This window comes from Leptosomus discolor, chromosome 8 (assembly GCF_034619465.1).
Source record: "Leptosomus discolor isolate bLepDis1 chromosome 8, bLepDis1.hap2, whole genome shotgun sequence".
NCBI lineage: Eukaryota > Metazoa > Chordata > Aves > Leptosomiformes > Leptosomidae > Leptosomus > Leptosomus discolor.
Window position 1 is genome coordinate 1,535,696 of NC_141398.1, and position 22,267 is coordinate 1,557,962.

The window sequence follows — 22,267 nt, forward strand, 5'->3', positions numbered from 1 at the left end:
AAAGTTACAAGTAGCAAGCATATGACACAGAAATGGAACAGTAACAGCAATAATTGTGGATGCATGCTTTTTACAATGTGTCTAATAAAGGGATTTTTGCCAACTCAAATATTCAGTAACATACATGCAGATTATTTTCTCAATGTCAAATTCAGTCCTATTGCTAGATGCTTATCCAACAAACGTTTCTATTGGAGTGATTATGAATGGCTAAATACCTGATTTCAATAAATTGTTCCTGAAATTGGGAATTTAACTTGCAACGAAAAGAAGAGAGAAAAAGAAAAAGAGAAATGACCAATAAGCATAATAACCAAAGTCTTATTGCCTTCTAGTAATTTTGCTCAACACTGTTTGCTGAATTTTGTCATGATATGAGAATAGCTGGTCAGAGAGTCCATAAAACCTCTAGCTGGTGTTCCCAAGGTCGATAGTTTCACATTTCATTGTAGCATGTTCAAAATCACCCAGGAGCGCACTATTCTCAAGCAGTCTATATAATGAAAACAACGTACATACGACAAAAGTTCAATGTAAATCTTTTTCCACATGTCACACAACATACAAGTAAATAACAGACATAAAAATATCAACTGAAATAAAACTAAGATTTAAAAAAAAAAAAAAAAAAGGGACAGTCTCAGTTAGGAGCTAATTTCTTCTTCAAGTCTGCAGCAAATCTCCGAATGTATTTAAAAACTAAGGAGCACTTGGTGGCCAGCAACCAAATTACCAAAGAAACATATTATTGTGCAACGGGAATATCTTGCTAAGGAAGTAAGATGTGTCTGTACTTCTCAGGTTTGGATAAAGGCAATGAAATGAAATTAGAAACAAGTCCACTCTCTCTTTCAGACAGCTGAAATAATTCACTATAGATTTTTCCATTCAGAGTTTGCATGACTGCGTGAATAGTGGTCTGAAAGCAAAACAAAGTTAAAGTGAGTTTTTTCTATGAGGAAAAATACAGAAAAACATTTACCTATGCTATCTGGAAGCAATAAAAGCATTAACGGATTCTTTCCCAGTAAAATTGCTGTACCCGTATATACACATACAGACATGTATAGATACGTATCTATGTTCGCAGAGACGCACACGTACGTGTATCAGTTGGCAGACTAGCAGCTATCTATAACTTCATTAGAAACATTTGAGATGATGTTTATTGAGATTAAGTAATGATAAAAAAACGAAACAAATGGAAAAGCCTAGGAAAAGACTCAAAAAAGGAAGTTTAATTTGCAAACATTAACGTTAGCGCTACGGAATCTCTACTCTTATCAGCACTACCACACACCCGTCCCCTGACACTTCACAAGGCTGAATGAGGAAAATGACCTGAAAACGGACAGTTCCACATCTTCCTGGCTCGGGTTAGGTTGCCGGGTTGTACATACCATTTCACATGCTGGGACGCTAAATCTTATTTTCATCAATCAACGAAAGACCAGAGCCATGCAAAGCATCTGTCATTGTAATGCGTTTGGAATGAAGGTTGGACTTAGCGAGGGGATGATTACAGAGCTGTCAAGAGTAAGGAATTCATAGATTTTCCTTAGTTTACTACGCCAAAGCGGTCCCCTGCCTGGCAGCTGGCTCGGTACTCGCCCCCGGCTCTCTCCGTACAAGGTGCCACAAAACTTGGGAACGAACATGCATTTTAGCACTACAACGAATAAACTGGAAAGCAACAGAGGGTTCAAGTGTTGTATAGGTACGTTTACTTACCTCAAGGCTGTCTCTTAGACCCTAGTTGTGTTGTACTCAGACTCATGTTTGCTTAGAGACCCAATGAGGCAGAACCTGGAATGTTATGGCTATTTCATTCAAAATAATAATGTTTGCATAGAAAAAAAGAAATATATGCATATAGATACTTAATAAACAGCACACCTTGATAATCTGTTCAATATTCATGAAGTAACTTACATCGGCATGCAATTAGATTAAATAAATCGAATAAATTATTTTTTTTAAGAGACAGAAATGCCTTAATGTGCAAAGAAAATACGGAGGGCATGTAAACAGTCACAAGAAGTGCATAAATAATGCATGCAAGAGAAAACACAAATATGTATAAAAAGTTTCTGTGTTCTTTTTCAAATAAATTGTTCATAAATGTTTCTGCTTTTCTTTTTCTTTTACTTGTAAACTTTTAATCATTCATATTTACAGTCATTCAAAGTGCAATGTACAGTAGAAATAGGTCTTTTATCAAAAATATCATGCTTGACTTTACTTTTTCTTTGATTAGAAAGATTCCTTTAAACTACATTCTTATATGTAAATATGTAAGTACTCTCTATCCACCATGCTGTCTCATGTTCTAATCGATATATATATATGTACCTATGTTAATATGACAAGCCAAGATACCGTGATTGATAGTGGAACAGACACAGCAGAGTTTTGCAAACATCGCCATTCATTATAGAAAAGAGAATGTTTCACGAGAAAAGGGGTTTCCTTACCCCAGGATTGTGTTTCTCGTTATTGTGCCATGCCTCAAAATGCATATGTGTATTTTTTATTTATTGACGTGTTGATTTAGAGAAGTCAGACCAACAGCAGACGATACTCAAGGCCACCTCAGTTACAAGGAAACCACAGGTATGTGGCTCTTTCAAAAACTAGATTGACACGAAATCTTCTTTGGTTTTTAAGAATCGTACCTGTTCTCTGTTGACCTGTGTGTGTAGGCATGTGGGTACGTGTAAAAGAGTAAAAGAAAAAGAAGGATATAAAGAGGGAAGGCAAAACTGAGATACAGGACCCTTCAGGAAACGGGAGCAGAGATGGCAGAAAGGGAGGCAAGAGGGGAGAGATAAAATAACGGCATGCGCTACCAGGAAAAAGAAACAAACAATAAATAAGGAAGAAAGAAAATATGTCTTTACTGAATAGAGAGTGAAAATGTTTGGGCAATCAAGTCCTTACACAATAGTCTTCATCAAAAATCTATTGATACTGACCGCTGAACAGCTTTATCATGCCTGGACAGCCTGTGGCTTGTGGTCGGTACCTCCTCAATTTCGTCGATCTCACAGGCGTCTGCAGCATCTTGTGAGTAGCTATGCTTCATGACGAGGATGTTTCTCCTGTTCATGGGCTGAATGAGTGGCTTTACAGGCTGGGGTTGTATTTCTGTCAAGACAGAAGCATCTCTTGTGCTGAGGTTACTACGGCTGCCCTTAATGCTAGACACTTGTGATCCACAGTGATGGTCGTGAATGCATTTTGAAGATGATCTCCGCAGTTTATGGTAATTTTCAAAGTCATCTGCAACATCAGCAAGGTCAGCTGTAGTCCCTGTCCCTCTGAGGGTGCATAACTCGTAATGAGGAGGCTCAAACACCTCCTGGAACACTGTTTGATCAAAGTCTGTTTTCCTTTGGACGAATTTTTTACGAGGCTGCTTGATCTGGACTATGACCGAGACAACAATGAGGATGATCACAATGCAAGACGTCACCCCAATGATAGTCCCACTGGTATTGGTAAGCTGGTCCAACAGGTTAGCTTTTCTTTTTTCTGTGTGACAGGAGGGAAAAAAAGCGCAGCGTTAATTGCGGCTCAAGAATAAAAACAACCACGATGGGTGCGCAGATTTCTGCAAAGCCGAGCCTAGCCTGTGTCTGAGCTCACTTAATCTCACTGACAGAGAGAAAGAGGGAAGAAGTCACAGATTTGTGAAAGCCAGATAATCAACACGCAGGTCCTCTGTGTGCCTACTCACTCGGAAAGTGATTTATTTGGGGTATATCACAAGCTTACTTAGAGGAAAGAATTATTTACATTTTTTATAAAGAGCAACCACCGTAACAAGCAGAGGGCTTCAGTGTCACCGCTGAGCTCCACTTGCCTGCTAAACCCCCAAGACTGTTACAGATGTTCTCTTCATTATTTTCTGTCTCCCAGTAAGCATAGGCAACCAGGACATTAGGACCAATGAAAGAATAAGGTTTTAAAAGAGATTCCTTTTTGCATTGGGAACTTCAGTGGAGTCCTAATATTTATGAGCTGACTGGGACTGTTGACAGTATCCAATGAAAAAGCTAAATCAGGAGAAAATAGAAAAGCTGTTCAAACTGAGGTTTCAGAAAGGACAAAAAGATGCTCACAAGTTACTTCTTTTGTCCTGACATATTAATTGCCACGTCTTTTCTAAACACCCACAAAAATCCAAAAGCTGGTCCTACTTACTGTCCTTTACTGCTCAGGGGCCTCTAGGAAGTTACCCAGCAAACTCAGCATCGTGAATGAAGAGAAAGAGAAAATACGCAGTAAAATAATGAAAAGAAAACCAGTGTCACCCTACTGTTGTGTACACTTCCCTGTGATTTGCTTTCAGACGGCTGCAGACATGTGAGACGGCGGCTGAGCCTTGCAGAAATCCCAGCTGAAAGCACCCACGTCGCTCTCTCACGGCCATAGCAAGACTCGACCGCTGTGACTAAATTTCAACACCCAGTTTAGTGTAATTTTTCCTGGCAACCTAAAACATTTCAAAGGACTTAATAAAAAGCCTTTGAAATGGAAGTTGTTGGCACCAAAACAATAACATCCATCTCTTCATAGTCTCCTAGATCCCCAAAAAGGACCTTTTCGGAACTCCCCGTTGCCTCCTCTCGTAGGTCACCCAGGGTTTCTCTGGGCGACTGACACAGACTCTGGGGAAGCAGCAGAGTTAGAAAAAGCAACGCAGCAGCCAACAAGCTTTTTGCTGGAACCGGCAAACCTCCTCTTTCTACTCAGAAAAACAAGAGAGGATAAATGCACAAGGCCCAATAAAAAGATACTTGGCAAATGAAGGATGAAAATCGTTCTGGAAATTAAAGAGTGGGGAAGGTTTTCTGTTTTCCTCTGCGCCGGAGAAGTAGGGAACAGATCGCTATTTCCCAGTTGTATGTTTAGTGTCTTTGCAGAATACTATGCCGTGCCACAGTTTTGCTGTGTTCCTTTGAAGTACGTTTCCATTGGTGTCGTACTCTATCGCACGGCTTGTCAGGGTTGTACAGGCTTCAGCAGACTCACGGGCCGACTGCTAATCCACCTCGTCCTGAATTTTTCCTTGATTGGTCCCTGAATTTGGCATATCCCATGTTTCCAGGAACAAATCTGCAGTAGCGGGGGGGGGGGTGTGGGTGGGAAGGAAGCAAACTCTCTCCCTAGCCTGCACTGTAAGTTAGTTAAGCTCTTTTCCCTGAAGACAACAGAGATAGTGATGGTTTTTTTTTTTTCTGGTTTTTCAGTTTTGGGTTTTTTTTTTCAGAAACACAGAGCAATATTTAGAAACCACGGTCAGCACCTGGTTGGGAACATCAGTCCTTGCCTATGACATGGACATTATGCCTGATTTCCTGGGCTTGTTCTTTGCTCGTCAGCCTCACTTGACTACAGGTAGATTTGGTTGCTTTCTTACAGTGTTAATTCAACTTCAGCTCAGCTTTTTAGCCCACCTGGGCTATCATGGGCATGACACGTGGCTAAAAGGCATCTGCTACCCTTATGTTACTCTACTACAAAGGTAACTCTGGCAAAGGAACAAAAATAGGACTTTTAGTTCCATTTTAGATCGTAATTTAGGTTGTAATAGGACTTTTAATTATGTTTTAGATTGTAAAGAGCCCAAGCGATCAGAAAGCCTGCCAGAGGGACGTAACCAGCCAGAAGGACATAACCAACACAAATCAACACCAAGCAAAACAAGTGCAAGCACTGAAAATAAAATCCATTGGTATTTTTACCTCTCTCCAATTTCTCTATTGCTTGATGCATGCTCTCCCTGAATCGCTCTTCCTGAGCTTTGACCCACCTGGCACACACTCAACAAGAAACTAAGGACAGTGTGCTGTATCCCACGCAGTCTAAGCGGCATTTCAAGTCTCCACATTACCTTTGCAGTGGTTTTCATCCCAAGGGTACACACAATTCTGGAGTCCATTGCAGACCAATGTATTGTTAATACACATATTACTGTGGCAAAAGAATGTGTTGGCTTCACAAGGGGCTAAAAACAAGAGAGAAAAAAGCTGGTATTAAGTTGTAAATCATTCAGCTCTCCACAACAAACACATCTAGGAGTGATCGCGCACTCTGTAACGGGAAAAAGCCGTACAACACAGCTTCCCTCCGCGTATTTAATATCTGACATGCAGCACTGGCAGCACTCAAGTCACACACGGTCTGTTATGCTGTGGCAAGAGAGTTTCAGTGCTGCCTGAGGCGGATGGCCTTTCCCACAGCCTGACTCTCATGGCTGCAGGGGGTCGGCACCCCCGTACACTGGCGGGGGGTCACTGATGTGTTAGCGACAGTTTTAGCCACGGATCCAAACCACAGCACCCTAGGGGCTGCCATCAAAAAAGGAAACTGCATCCCAACCAGACCTGGTGTATGGGAGATAATCTGGCTTAGAGTTTGCTGCTGAAACTCCAGTTTTATAAGAAAACTTGTGCGCCCTAAAGAAGATAGGTGCTTTAGCGCCCGAACACTTATACACAGAGAAAATACAATTATTTTAAAAACTTTTGGTCATTAGCAAAAAAAGTATCCCTCTGATCACAAGTGTGAGGATTTAAAAAAGCAACAGCCTTCAGTGCCGCTGAGACCCCCGCTGCAGGCGAGTGACGCGGGTTACAGCTGCAGGATGAAGGCTTCGCTGAAGGCCGTACGCCGTTGCTGGGGAGCAGCAGCTTGGAAGCCCTCAGAAGGGTTTGTGCACGCTGCTGAACTGTGCTGCGTACTCAAGCGTCAGGAGAGCCTTCGGTGCGGGGGCTGGAAAGATGCTACTCCAAAATTATACAACATAGTGAAGGTAAATTACTCCTCATACTTCTTTTACTAAAACCAAACCAGAAGATCTTCTTCCATGCACAAAAAGAGCTACGAACTTTATCAGTATTAAATTGGCAAAAAAAAATTAATTATTTTTTTAGCTGAAACAACCCAAAACTGTTGTTATAATTGTTTTTAAGGGAAACTTAAAAAATAACCTAAACCCTTAACTAATCGGAAAGGAGTTACGATGATCATGCTATTGATACTCAAGAGTTGGATGCTTCGTGGCAATTTTTCTCCTTTGCAACTTTGAGAGCAGATCCCTGTATGCAGATCTGTACAGTGCAGAGACTGGCTTAGAGCAGGTGACTGCTTCGGTGGTTTGCTGAGGATGGTACAATGGATAACAACATCATAGAACTTAATGACTCCATATATCCTGTCAAGAAATCCGCTTTTCAATGCCTGTTTGAGTTCAGATATCCACAACTGACTGTAATGGCTTCTTCAGAGCAGTTACGGTCTGTGAAACAAGTAGTAGGTGCCCTCAGAACTGGTACACGCCCCCAAATACGCAACATCTGCTCGGATGCAGCAGTATAGGTGCACTGCATCCCTCAGCCAAGACTGATCAGCCTGACCGGTTCTGCCCACTGTCCAAATTTGGGAAAAATCTGGTACACCACCTCCCAAGCTGCAGTGAGCCTGGTTCAGGTGTTAAGGTTGTTCCCGGAAGGATTTTGCTTTAAACTGGACAGAAAGAGCAGAACGTGCGTATGAGCAAGGGAGGGTGCTTTGGGACGGGCCTTATCTCCCTGCGGCCGTCATTTGGGGACAGCGAGGGCTGAGCCCGGAGGGTGCGGTGGCACATCACGGTGTGGCACATCACACAGGGCACCCGCCAGAGGCACCGTCATCCTTTCACGCTCTGTTTCTGGGTAAGGTGAGGAGCTTTTGGGACTGGTTCTTTCCGGCGCGCAGGAACTGCGCTAAAAGTGAAACGGAGAGGGGGAGAATTCGTGAAAGGGAAATCTAAGAAGCCCGAAGATGGCACCCGTTCAAAATACGTGGTGATAGGCAGGAAGTGCACAAGAAAAGAAGACCCAGATGACAAACGGAGAAAGCACACAGAGTGACACGGGAACAAGGGGGAAAAAAGTGCAGGATTGGGAAAGCTGATGCTAATAAAGCCGTAAACAAAAAAAAAAACCACCACCAAAACACCAAAACCAACACAGAATGGCATGAAAAGCCTTAAAAGTGAAGTGAAAAATGTGTAGGATTGGGAAAGCTGATGCTAATAAAGCCATAAAGAAAAAAAACCACCACCAAAACCAACACAGAATGGCATGAAAAGCCTTAAAAGTGAAGTGAAAAAAGTGCAGGATTGGGAAAGTTGATGCTAATAGAGCCATAAAGAAAAAAAAAAAACCACCACCAAAACACCAAAACCCGCACAGAATGGCGTGAAAAGCCTTAAAAGTGAAAATGATGAGGACAGAGTGCTGTGTCTGAGCAGGCAAAACCTCCCAGATGTCTATGACTTGCTCTGGCCACTTTAAAATTAGTCTGATTTAATCCTGAATGCAACCGCAAAGACAGGATTAACAGGGGGAAAACAACCCCCAAAGGAACAGAGAACAATTTAAGGGAAGGATGGACAGTTATGCGAGGAAGAAATGAAGGAAGTGTAGTGACAGTAAGTAGAAAAGGAGAACTAGGGGAAAGTTGTAAAGGAAGTGAAAGGAAGCGAGAGAGAACCTCACAGCAGAAATAGGTGACACTTCAGGCATTCTGCGCTGAAAGGAATGACAAGAGATTTCAGATAAAATGAAAAATATTAGGAAGTGTTTCAGAAATAAAAGAGAATAAGAGCAGCACAAAAGACATTTTTCACAGACTTAAGAAGAAAGGATAATTATGCACAGCGATGGCAGGGAGATCTGGAAATGAGAGGCCAGAGAAAGGAAGAGAAAAGAAAGAAAATTTCAGTTTCTCTGAATTGTGCCGTTGAACTATGGAGGAAAGAGATGGTAGGTGACTAAATGTCAAAACTAGATGAATAGCAGGGCAGAGTAATTTCGTTCAGTAATTAAAGAAAAAAAAACATTGTTAACGGTTCTTTTTGCAGTTCGGATTTGAACCAATAATTAATTTTATGTAAAATGATAGTGTATAGAAAATAAAACATACAAAACAAAAATCTTCAAACACTGTCATTGCATGTTATTTTTAACGATTATATTTTCTTTTTAAAAATTTGAGTGGTATGTATAGGGGCACCTTGTATCTCATACATACAAACAGATTTTATAGTCATTGAATTGATTGTGGTCCTCTGCCTGGCAACAAGTACCGACACCGAACACAAGATGGTGCACTTATCCTAGGAGACAGATAAGCTGCTGCGTGAGCAGGAATGGACCTGCTATCCCAGGGTCTTTTCCAGGTTTAGGAAACCCATGCTTTAAAAAAAATGCTATAATAACAACAACCTATTTCTGTTATCTGGCATGTAAATATATTTTGTTTCTAGTACAAGTGAGGAGATGGTTATAATGATCGTATTTCCCGAAGGTTACTGCCACAGAATTCAAAAGAGCCAGAGTTCAGTATTTGAAGGTTATGGCTTTCAAAATTCATAAAAACTGAGCCAACGGAGTTGTCTGTATTTTCTTACTATTGGAAGGTTTTGGGGACGGAGCCAATAACCTATAGTATTTCATTTATTAATGCAAAATGATCAGCAGTTCTTTTAATCCTGAATGGCCCTAAGGCAGAGAAACATAGAGCACGAATAGATCTCCCCCACGCCGTGTTTACAAAGGAACATGAAACAAAAGCAGTCGTATTTTATATTTGAAAAAAAAAAACCACCTGCTTTCACTGAGACAATTAAATAGTCACAAGCAATACATGCACGTTTATACACTAATATATTTATAAAGCACTACAGAGATTAACGATTCTGTGTGTAATTAATAATCATTATACTATTGTGATGTTATGACATTAATAATAAAATGCATTATCTGTGTGTGTTGCACATCGTTTTGTTGGGCATTAGAGGATACTTTGGGTTTAAACGTGAACATGGTCACATTTTTGAGAGGTCTTGCTTTCTCCGGAGGGTGAATGGGAATATTCTGAGATTTTAACAATGGTCAAGAAATGGTGAGAAATACTTGACACTGAACATGGTCAGACGTTTCACACCTACTCCTCACACTCTCAAGATAGCTCATTGCATCATACTCTGCACATGAATTCTTTAAGTATAGATCACTTGGATTTTCCCACTGTTCCTTACTGAAAAATAGAGCTTGTTTTCCTTCACAGGAGAAAGAAAAAAGAAATTACTCAGATGTTCCTTGAATCATGGTTGAAAGAGAGGAAGACGTTTTCTCTCAGCCTCTCCAAGGAAGAGCTCATCAGTCATGCTGAGACACCGTTTCACTTACTTTATTAAGATTATAAAATTATTAAGATGCTTTTAGTAGTGTACACTACAAGTATATTACCTAAAGTAAAATTACTTACCTTTTCATTTGCCGCTAATGAAAAAAAATAATCATTAAAATACCATTGACGTTTCTTATTAAGATACAGCCATTAGAAACGTGAAAACAAAATGTGCTTCATACCGAATCTTCTTTCTCAGCCACCCTCAGACAGCTCCATTCAAAATAAATGTGCTTTTATGGGTAGTTAGTACCAGCTACGTGTCGGTAATTTAGTCTTTAGAAAACACTTATATGTGGCTTCATGGGGCTTTTTTTTTTTTTTATATATGAGCTCAGCAGCGAACGGCAGCTCAGGAAGAGCACGTGGCTCCAGCGTGCCGCCGCTTTGGGCTCTCCAGGCACACCAACAGGCGCGCGTCCCGCTCGGGGTCGGGGATGCTTGGGAGGTTTCTTCCCCGGCGGGGAAGAAACCCACAGGCGAGCGCTCGCCAGCGAGGAGCAACCCCAGCGTCGTCCTTTCGAGGTGTTGGCGCGGGAGCAGGGAGCCGAGCCAGCGCCGCTGGAACCGGTTCGCAGGCCGAAGCCCTTGCGAAGGGAAAGGGGGTCCCCTCACGTGGGCCGCGCTCGCCCCTCTGGGGGCGATTCCCTCGCCGGGGGGACCATCCTCAGGCAGCCGGGCTGCAGAGCACCGCTCGAGTGCTCTTATCGATAAAGCTGTGCGCTACTCTTCAAACAGGGCCCTGGATTTCTATCCCAACAGGGGTTTTGCTAATAAAAAGGAAAGAGGAATGTTAGAAGTTGAAGTTGTGCTCCTCCAGGAAAGCCACGTGTGATGGGGCTTTACAAACAGGCTCAAAGGGGCTACAAAGCAAGAGCACGAACACTGTTTTTCTGCTCTGGGGGTTGTGACGTGGTGTTAGGGCCGGAGAAGGAAGCGGTGCTGCCAGTCCGAGGTGAGGGAGCGAGCACCCTGCCTGCTGTGCGTACGGGGGGGATTTTATCTTATCCACAGGCCCTGGTTCTAGGGATCGGCTTTTGGGATAAAGCCACAGTGTGCCTGCGCGGGAGCAGCTCTCTGGAGGAGCTGTAGGTCTAGCAGGGCTGTCATTCATCAGTCAGACTGGAGATCACTCTCACAGTCATGGAAAATGAAATGAGCGGTTAGTCAGCGGGTGAAAACACAAAGACTCATTTTTCAAGTCTTACCAGGTGAACCTTTTGATGACATCAGCTTTCTTGTTTTCCTTTTTCTGATTCTTAAATCGGTTTATTGGGTATTTGAAATCTACTGTAGACAGTGACTACCTCACACAAAGTTATGGTTATATATCTATATGCTTAGAAGATACATTAAAGATTAAAAAGGTGAGGACAGGAGCAGACAAAACCCATAATGATAGTTGGAACAGCTAACAATGCTGATCACAAATTAACAGATCATCACTCTAAATTGTCAGCTATTAAGAATTAATTGGTTGTTAAATGTCACTTAGAGCTCTACTACTATTTCGACAATGTGAGAATCATCACTGATTTTCTGGCATAGGAAAAAATAGCAACTTCTTGCCATGTATGTCTTTCCTTCAGCCATATTTCTAGCACTGCTGCTCTGCAGAGCGGCACTGCTAGAGGTTTGGAAACTTTTAAGACCCGAACAAAAACCACCTATCTATTTCAAATGTAGCTGGAGCGCACTGACCAAACCCCGTGAAAACAATCCTGTAAGAAATCTCTTTAAGATTCCTCTGTTCTACACAAATGTCAAGTCCCCAAGAAGAACTAACAGACTTACACAGAAAGAAAACCTTCCTCCAGCCAAGGAGCCTGTTTCCACACAAAAAACCCCACTTCCAATTCACAGAGCCTTGTGAAAGGGGAGGCTGACAATCTCAACAACTTCACCCCACACTAAGGAGAGGAACTTGGGGGGCTACAGACCACAACACCTCCGAGCCATTCCCGCTGCAACAGTAAGTACAGGGATTTCACGTTGTCACTCTTCCCCACGCACATAACCACAACATAGACGTCATCTCATGTTTTGGTCCTTTCTGAGCTCCAGGGCAACAAAGCAGCTTTTCTCCTCTTTCTTTGTCCCCGAGGAGACACAGGTGTCTGTTCCCTGATGCACATCTCCCTGAATGAGGTCTGACATTCCTCCCCTTCCATGCAGATGATCTAATTATTCCCCCACGCCGCTGAAAGCCACGGCCCCGCGGAGCGCTCAGGTGCCTCTGGCTCCCGACAGCCAGCTCCGCTCCGCTGCGCCGGGCAGCACCGACCGACCCCCGACGGGGCACAGCAAGCGCGACCTGCACTGCCTTTACATCTGTAAAGTCCATCTCCAGCACTGAAAACACAGATGCAGCTTCCTCTGCGATTATACGTATGTCAAAGCACAATTTAAGCCCTTAATAGATTTTCAGCCGGTAGCGCACAATGACTGCTCAGAATAAATTTACAGAAAACCCATCATGTTAATATTTTCAGCTCCCTGTCAGAATACCGTGCGGGATAAACTACTGTCTGTTTACAAGAATGGAGTAGCTCATAAGATGCAGCATGTCAGGAACATATTAGGAATACTGTAAGAGAAAAAAACACATTTTTCCTTGTTTTCCTTTAAAACATGAAAGCCGGGCAAACACACACTTATTCAAACCTTCATTCCAAGTTAGTCATCACAGCGCTTCACTCTCCAGTTCTTATACGCTGCGAACCTCCAGTGTCTATGCAGTTGTTTCTAAGGTAACAGATCAGGATGCCTTGCGAAAAAAATGAATCAGATCTTGAATATTCAAGACACCTCCAGTTGCAGAAACGAGGAAAGGGCAGTATCATCTCAACTGAGGGTCCGCAGTATCTTTTAGACCCTGGCCTGATTTACGGGCCAGAAAAATGTAATCCACCCGAAGGCTGCGGTGTGAGGGCGCAGTGGCGTTTGCAGTTTCGGGCATGCAGACTGTCAGAAATTTTTAATCAGAGCCATAATTAAGGAATTACAGAGGCAGCTCTCAACAGAGTCTCACAGCCTCATTGCAGGGTACACACACACACAGCATACAGATGAAGAATGTGTTTGGCAGGATCGCGCCTTCATCCCGACCACTGACAGCCGCACAGGAATCCGCCTGTCAGACGTGTGACGCACAAACCCAAAACTACATTAAAAACGAACACGAATCGACATGTGAAAATAAACGCACATACTCCTTCCTCAAGGGACCAAATATGCATTATTTCCATCAAAGAAAACGAATCGGTATCTTTCACAGGTGATTCCCGCGTCAATCGTTTCCAGTGAATGGGATTGTTGAGTTTTGTTGAGGGGTTTTCTGTGGTACGTTTGTTTGTTTTAAACTGGCTGGAACTAAGTTTTGTTTCTTTCAAAGGCTGTTTTGCTTATTATCTGAGCCCAGAAATCATAGAAACATACGAATGCAGCCAAAGTGTATAGAGAGAATATTAACCAAAACATCATGTAAGGGTTTTAGAAGACTTCTGTTACTGCAAAAAATTAACTAAAGTCTTTGCTTAACAATGTCTGGCATTATCGATATATGCATTCTGGAGTATGCACAAACACACCCACCATCGGTGATGAAATAGTCATAAGATATTTTTCAAACGCCCATCATAATGAGATCTGAAAAACGAAATTCATAGAAAAGGATCAGGTTTGATAAAAACCTTCAGAACCGGATTATTTTCCCCATTGTGTAAGGGAAAGCTGAGACGTAGCGGCCTGGTAGCCTGGGGATCGGGTAAAAGTCGCGGACACACGTGGCTACTCTACCTGTCTGCCTGCCTCTGACTCCTGGGCTCCACCTACGGCCTTATCAGTTATCACACACCGTAAACACTTGGAATAAAACCTGTCCTGAATATTGACACACGTCGTTTGGGGACATTCTTCAGTGACTACTCTGCATGAAGGATGCCCTGAGAGGTTTTGGGACTCGTGAGCATTTAACAAACTGGAAGACGGGCGCGTTGCTTAGGGTCTTACGTTCTTGGAAAGAGGTGAAGAGCATCTGGAACCGGCTGCTTCGACTGCCTTCATCTGCCCACATGCGGATCACACCCAGGCCTGTCCGCAGCATCACGTCGTTAGCGACGGTGCTGCAAAACTTCGCTTTCAAATCCTCCACGGAGCTGCTGCCGTCATAGACAGCTACGAAATTCCTCTTGCATTCGTTGGAATTCTGCATCTCGTAGTCCAAGAATCGCAAATAGATCTACGAAACAGACCAACAGACAACAAAGGCAACTTGTACAGACGTTGGAGAATGACTAAAGGAACGTTAAACACCTCTGCTCTGCCTTGCAGGAGAAAGACTACACAACACGGCCATCCAAATAGTTTTTCTGGGCCTGGTGATCCATAGGCCACTTCCCTGGGAGGGCGTTAATATGGAAAGTGAGCGCTGTTGATACTGCCTGGCATTTTGTCTTGCTCCAAAGTAGAATTTAGTGGAAGATCTAGATATTTGTGTTCTTCTTTGCAGTAAGGTCCTAATTTCCAAACATGTATCTGTCTTTGAGAAGTATGTACAACAGCCCTTCAAGCTGAAGGACAGACAAGCTAGAAATTTCTTCTTTCGCTGGCTGGCACAATATTGCTCTATTACTTGCCTGACATGGAAAATAACAAGGCAAATAATTGGTGCTCCCTCCCCAGAGTCAATATGTGTCATCTTTGTGATATGTCTCAGCTACACTGACTCACAAAGCGAGAATCTGGGAGCCAGGCAGAACTCAATCTTTAATCTTTTTATGTTTCCTCAAGCAATTTGGCCACCACCTGAGTTTTTCTAAACAAAGCCTTACGGTATACATCTTCATAATGTAACAGAGTTGAAATCAAGTGTATTTCCTGGAAACTGGTAGAAACCTAGAAAGATTTTTAGGAAATGTCTCTTGCATGCAAGCTGACTTCTCTCATAAATGTAATAGATGTATTGCCCTTTGCAAAAACACTCGTCAAATCTACCCAAAAAGAAGCAGGGGTGAGGAGAAAATAATATTGTTTGCTATTCAACTTTATATGGTCATTAACAGGGAAAACCACTAATTTTAGAAGCAATTGATAACACAAGAAATGTCAAATATTCCAGTAACAGAGAAGGCAAGTAATATTTTCAATAGGCACATGATATGTAACCAAACTGCCAAGTGGACTCAAGAGACTTCAGGATAATGATACAGAGAGGTGAAGCAGGGCAGAAATAGCATAAAAAGCCAGTAAACCTATCCAGTGCCCAGCTATATGCATCTTCATTTGAAAAAATAACCAAAAAGAAACTCCACAGTACTAGACACCAGAAACACTTTTTTATAAACAACCTTATTAACTTCAGGTAGTTTTTTACATGCACAAAACAATTGCTTAAAAAGCTTCTCTGGATTTGCCTAAAGCACACTAACACAGCATATCCTAGTAGCAACAGGACTCACCACTTCACCTCATGAATATATTAAAGCTCTTCTGGTTTGAGAATTATGTGCTATTAAGCAGTCTGCCACTGTTTAACAGCAGCTCGGGTTTTTAAAAGAGCCTTTTCAGGTGGTGTGTTATGGCACATTTTCGTTCCTTGTTATGCTTTGCAACTGGTCTCTCTGAAAAGAGTATTTGTAAAACAATTTTTGCTAGCATTGAAATTTGGTATACTAAGTTTCATTTTGTTTGCCTCACCTTTTTCTAGTATGTTATTTCTTACAGTAATCTTTACTTATGTTCCAACATTCCCATCCTGTACAAGAACTCCAAGGAATATATTTCAATTAAATTGCAGTTGAGTGAGTTCTACTTTCATCACGTATCCTAGTTTTCAAATATTCTAAAGTAACGAAACTGCTAGTATTGATCTCTACAAAATGGAACAGTTAACAGCAATACACAAAGTAATATTCAGAGGGCAATATCTTACATCAAGGAACACTTTTTATAGTGTTTTTCATTTCCTTTACTGGCTGCTCCACCCCTGCAGTGGGATGAAAAATTACCAGAGTTCAGTCACCTGACATTGCTGAAATTTTCTCACAATATCCACCACTTCTTATAAAAAAATGTGTTGTCTTGAAATGTCTTGTCATTTCCTCTCCTCCTGAGGACATGCAGTTTCCATTCCCGTTCAAACAGGTCGCCTACTTCCTTGGCAAAGTCATACTTAAAGGCTTGTTTTGAATTCTGAACACTTGTGCAGAAAAGGCTCTTCTGAAGTTCCTCTGCACTGGCTACATCCCTTTACAAGTCCCTCTTTCTGTCCCTATTCTCTTCCTCCCTGCCCCAGGCACCCAGGTGCCTGACACTTTACACCTCCTCGTGCTCCAAATCCTTGGGCTTGGTGTTCTCCAGCTATTTAGAGCATTTCTGTCTTGCTGATACCGGACTACGTCAGCCCCTCGGGTCAACCACCTCTTCGGTGTGGCTCCTGCTCTGTTCTCTTTACACAGCATCAGCACCTCCATGGCCACCAGGCAGGCGGCCGACCTTCGCTTCCAGCTGCTTCCCAGAAACAGTTACGCCTCTGACAGGAGGTGTATGAAAACGTGCAGAAATTAACCGGAACCACACAAAAAAAGGCCAGACAGAGAGCTGCAGGCAGGAGTTTTGGAGCACTCAGTGCCTGGCGGGCAGCCATGCAGGACCGGGATGGGCAATGCGAGATGGGCTCTTGCTCCTCGCTCTCATGGTTTGACAAGTTCCTCTGGGGGTCCAGCCGGCATGGACACGCTCTTGTCCTGCCCCAGCAAGTCCACGCGGGAGGGAGGGCGGCGTGGGAAGAGGCAGAGCCCTGCGTGATACCCACACCCAGCAAGTGGCCATGGCTGGGACACGCCACAGAGCTGCTCCTGCTCCCAGGGACCAGTCGCTCCTGCTCCGACAAGAGAGTAAGAGGCACTGCGAAACCCTGGCCCCCAGTGTTCCCTCTCCTGCAAAGCCCTGAGATAGTCCCTAGTCCGTCCCTGCAGGGTTCCCTCTCCTGCAAAGCTCCTGAGATAGTCCCTAGTCCGTCCCCGCAGGACGTTTCACTGAGAGCAGGGAGCTAAATGTGCCCCTCGGTTTTCTTACCCCCGCCAACAGGAGGAGCCTGTTTCGGAGCGGCGCTGCCGTGCCGGCAGCGTTGTGGCAGGTAAGGCAGCAAACGGCTGCTGCAGCTGAGGGCGTGCAGGATCGTGGGCACGCGACTGCTTCCCAGAAAGCAAAGCCTGTCCCATAAATGTCTCACAGGAAGGCACAGGCGGCTTCCAACGCGTTGTTGTTGTGAACCATCGCTTTTAGGCCATACGTGCCTACCAGATGTATACTATCCGCATGGTACAATACACCCTACGTAGATACGATAGACCGTACAGATATGATGCAAGGTACATACATCGCATTTTTGTCTTATTCCGCTCTTCAGGAAAGCTCTGACCGACTCCACAAAAAAATTATCTTAGTCTGACTGCAGAAGAATAGTAAAACTATACTTGACCCAATGGGGGAAAGACTCTTACGCTTGCTCACTTGTTCCCTATTTCTACCCTGCTATCTGCTGCATACACATTGACATGTACACGTGTCTGTGCGTACACGTGCCTACAAGCACACGTATATCTTGTACAGGGTGTCCCATTTCAGCATCGAGATGTAATTTATAACAGTTTTCGTTCTTACGAGAAACGTGTGCTAATCCTCACTGTGGTTATAAAACACCAGCTCGCAGAGCATTCATCAATTATTCCTGATCTGTTCAAACAGATTGTTCATGTAACAGCACAGCCAAAGTCTTATTTCTAAGGGCTTATCATTCGGCGTTCTCTAGTTTCTGGTAGCACGCTAACCTTCGGAAATAGTAAAATATTCCTCAGAGTAGCAGTTAAAAATGCCAAGAAGGAATCGAGAGAAAAATGACTTAGCATTTCACTTCGAGTCTTTCAGTGAAGAAGCCAACAATTTCAGCTCTTCCCAAGCCTGAATGCTGCTGTCGGTCACACCAGTTCACTCCTCTCTGTGACAAATTCAGCTAAGATGATACCGTATAGAGACTCAGTAGGTACTGGAACCACTGGAAAGCAATATTTGACTTAAAAACCTATGCCTGTCCTTCAGAAGAAAGATGGCACAAAGTTTCCTGTGGCATGAAGTTTCATAAATTAGAGAACACAAATTCCTGGTGTTCTGAGGTGAGCTGGAGTTTCATCCTCACAGTCCCCTTTGCAGATGACCGTTCCCAGAACTTCACATAAAGTAACGAGGCCTCAATACGAAGCTCCCTGAAGTCACTGGGTATCTTTCCATTTGCTTATTTGGACCAGACCTACGGATTAAGACTGCAGTGCATTTTTAAAAACTGGAAACTGGTTACACAAACTGACAACCTGACATTGGATCAGATTTTGTTTTAAAGAGCTGGAATAATTTAATTACATCTTCATGCCTCTGCCAATTTTTATGGTTTTATTACTATGTATTTGCCATTGTTCCTGTCACTGGCTGTGAGACCCACCCTGGCAGAAGAAAATGACTAATAAATTGAGTTCCCCAGGGAAAGAATAAAACTGATTATATGACAAACTGCTATCTAATGCAAAACTTTCCAAATACACAGTTTTCTGAAATCAGTGGCAATATTCTCATTACTTTCACTGGTATGTGGATCTCACTAAAAGAAATTAAGCAGAAACTGAGAGAAAAGTTACCAGTATTTCTGGTAATTTCATTTACTGAGATCTTAGTCATTCCTTCTGCCAGCAGTGGGTAAGAAACTTTGCTCCCCCAAAAGAAAACAAATGAACAAAGAAGAGGTCACAACCTCAAAGGCCACCATCTGCCTTCATTAAGCGGTTTTTCCTTGATGCCGATGGGAGCTTTCAGAAGGATAACATTTCGGTAGATGCCAAGACATTAGATTAGCATAATCGGGACATTCTTGTTGAAGAGAACGTCTTGTTTGAGAGCAGTAGCATAGCTGCCATATCTTCTTCTTTCACGGTCTTGTAAAGCTTTAATAAGACATATTCCTCAAACCATGGGTTCCACATTACTTAGAAGAACAGGCTGCTAGTGCACAAGCACCAGCTTTCACTGAGTTTCGAGGTGTCACTGCAAATGCCAATGCCATTAGCAACAAAACTGATAAAGCCTCACTGCCACTGTGGCATGTGTAATTTACACTCGGTCGCATTATATTGTAAATAATTGTCTTGTCACCTTTAAGGTCCGTATTGTCATCATAATAATGAAAAGGGAAGTGCTGGATAAGTTTTAGTATTATTTATTTGAATTTGAGAACAACAGAAATCTCTGCATATATTAAAAGAAAAAAAAAAAAAGAACGATTGCAAACTATGAATAATGTATCATCTCAGTAAAGTGGTCAGATTATAATCTCTTCATAGTGAATCACTTCTTATGAGTTCTGCTTTGTAATCCATCACTGAAGGTTAGGGCTGACAACATGATTGATCAGGCCAGTCAGGAAAAGCTTCAAACCATATCCCAGCATATCAGACTTAATATATGTGCACAGACATCCAGTCCCTTAAAACCAAACCAAACCAACAAAAAGCCATCGTTCAACTGCCAAAAGTAATTTAGATGTAAGACAAAAACCTCCTCTTCATCGGGGCCTAACGTCCAGATCTCGCCTATTCAGCTTCCAGGCTCAGCCAACTCTCTCGCAAGCCCAGGACTGGGTTTGATGGTCCTCTGCCCTTCCCCATTGCTCAGTGATCAGCGCCTGCTTGATTCTGCATCCTGTTCAGCTCCGTGTGATTAACGAAGGACTTTCAAGATGGTACCTCCAGTATCCAGGCCTGGGAAGCCCAGTTTTTTAAAGCAGATTGTGTAGCACCAGTTAGCCTCCAAGGCAAGAGGACAAGTATATCAGCCTCAAAAGCATATTACTAACAATGTTGGAGTTTTTCTGAAGTAGCCTGTACTGTTGCTCAGATCCTAAAGGTTTTTTTGAAATCAACATTACTTCAGCCCAAAAGTGTTAACAGCGTATGTTCTGCTTGGTTTTTATTTTTTTTTTGTTTGTTTCTGACATTTTTGGGCCTGCTGTCACTAGTCTGGGACCACACTGTGCAGAGAACTCCACACCTCGTGTTTTCCTCTTTGCTGGGGCTTGGAGAATACTGTTGAAGGTGACAACCTTATATGGTTCTTCTCACACCCTGTGATGAACAGCCATGCTCTGACATCAAAATATTGTTTTCCTGGACAAGAGAAGCTCTTTGGATTTCTTTGCTTTGTCCTATTTGTTTCTTCAGACTTCTGTGGGTCCCCAATAACTGACATGTACTCTGTCAAGTCATCCTCCTTTTTCTCTCGTACCGTGACAACCTCACAAGTGACAACCTTTACATCTCCTTGGTGCTGTTCTGCTTTTTAGCTCTAAGGACCGTAGATCACATCCTGATTCTGCTGTTCTCTTTGGCAGATGTTTTATTACTTTTGTCAGTAGCTTTTTAAAATCACATTCCTTAGCAATTATTTGGTTTGAGGATGCTGAGGTTGGCTCTATTTCTATACCTGAATAGAACAGATTCTTGCTAACTTAGAAGTGGTTTTTGTTAGCGCTACTCTGGCACGTGTACCACCACGCCTGCTAGAAGAGATGCTACATACACGATTTTACACACGCACTTGTCTTGCATCTTCATCTAACGGAACTCTCTCAAAGAAGTGATTTTAATAGTTTAACATATGTAAGCAATAGTTTCTACTTGTTTAAACATAATTTGCTCACCTTGTTCCAGGGATGCCATATAAATGTGTTGGGTTTTATTAATTCATAATATTACTTGCGTTATCTGTATGTTAGCAAGCTTCAGAGCTCCTTCAGGGATGGAGCTCATCTGAAGTCTGTAGAAATGTCTCTGGCTATTAGTTTTTTCAGTCTCTAAAGTCCATCTTTCTGTAACATTTCAGGAATCACCACTCAAACAGCTCCTATTAAATTTTAGTGTACTACTTAAAGCTTCTCTTCCACACCTGATTAAGAAGCCTCCAAATATTTGGGATATACTAGTCTGCCAGTGCTGACAGCTTAAACTGTTTTTCTCACGGGTCTCACCCAAGAGCACAAGTTTCCACTTCACGTGTGAGAACAGAAAATGTTTTGGTTTAGTCTGACTTATACAGACTTGTAGCTGGGCAATGTGCTTCGCCGCGTGTTTCCTCCTCATCGCCTGGCAAATGCATGCGCAACAACCCGCTCTCCCTCCAGAGTTCGTTCCAGCCGAAGTCAGTCACCAGGAACAGAAAGCATCGCCTCTCTGCTTGGCCAGGTACGCGGATATGAGGTCCACCATGAAGAGAGTGACAAGCGACTCAGAACCCGGTAGCGATACCTGTCCTTTGTAAAGAGGTCCCACTGGGACTTGTGGCCCACGCCCGGCTTGAGCTGGGGCTGGCGCCTCTGCCGCGGGCGAGTCCAGCCACCATGGCTCTCCTCGTCAGCCTTGTCCTGGCCCCGTGGCCACCTTGGACCCCTCCTGTGCACCGTGCACCCCCTCCCACTGCTTCCCAACGGCTCGGCTTGAATCAGACGTCACTGCTCACAGGCAGCTCAGGGTTAAGGATACTGCAATAACACGTCAAAACTAGATACTCGTTAATTAATCCTTTCAGTTTCTTAAGGTTTTTGTTAAGTCTTGCATCCTACAACCTGTAAAGATGTCGTCTTTGCCCAGTAGCATGCTCGGGTGGGGTGGGAGAATTAGGCATCACTTTGCCTAACTACCTTACGACTTCATTTTATTTCTCATGGTGTAGCCTCACTATCTGCCCAATCTCAACGTGCCTCTTGCTTCTTCCTCCTGAACAGATGTCTTCCACTGGACTGGATTCAAACAAAAGCTTGTCCATCTGTAGTTTGGATGCTCTTCCCGAGCTCCCTAGAACTTCTGATTATAAGCACTGCTTACTGGTTTTTCCCGGCATCAGAACATCATCTTTGCAAAAGTTTTGTTACTTTTACTGCCAAATTCTGCTACAAATTTTCCTACAAAACCTCTCAAGCAAC

The 22,267-nt window shown here is 43.0% G+C and overlaps 1 protein-coding gene across 1 annotated transcript in view; it reads right to left on the reverse strand.

Moving 5' to 3' along the window:
- Positions 1-1,745: 1,745 nt before the first annotated feature.
- The window catches only part of NETO1 (neuropilin and tolloid like 1), a 55,708-nt gene continuing 35,186 nt past the window's right edge, over positions 1,746-22,267 (reverse strand). Inside the window, exons 7-10 of the mRNA XM_086469222.1 lie at positions 14,257-14,485; positions 5,900-6,013; positions 2,976-3,534; positions 1,746-1,806 (exon numbers count right to left, since the gene is read on the reverse strand). Of these exons, the coding sequence (XP_086325348.1) occupies positions 1,746-1,806; positions 2,976-3,534; positions 5,900-6,013; positions 14,257-14,485 (963 nt within the window). The remainder of the gene's footprint in view (positions 1,807-2,975; positions 3,535-5,899; positions 6,014-14,256; positions 14,486-22,267) is intronic.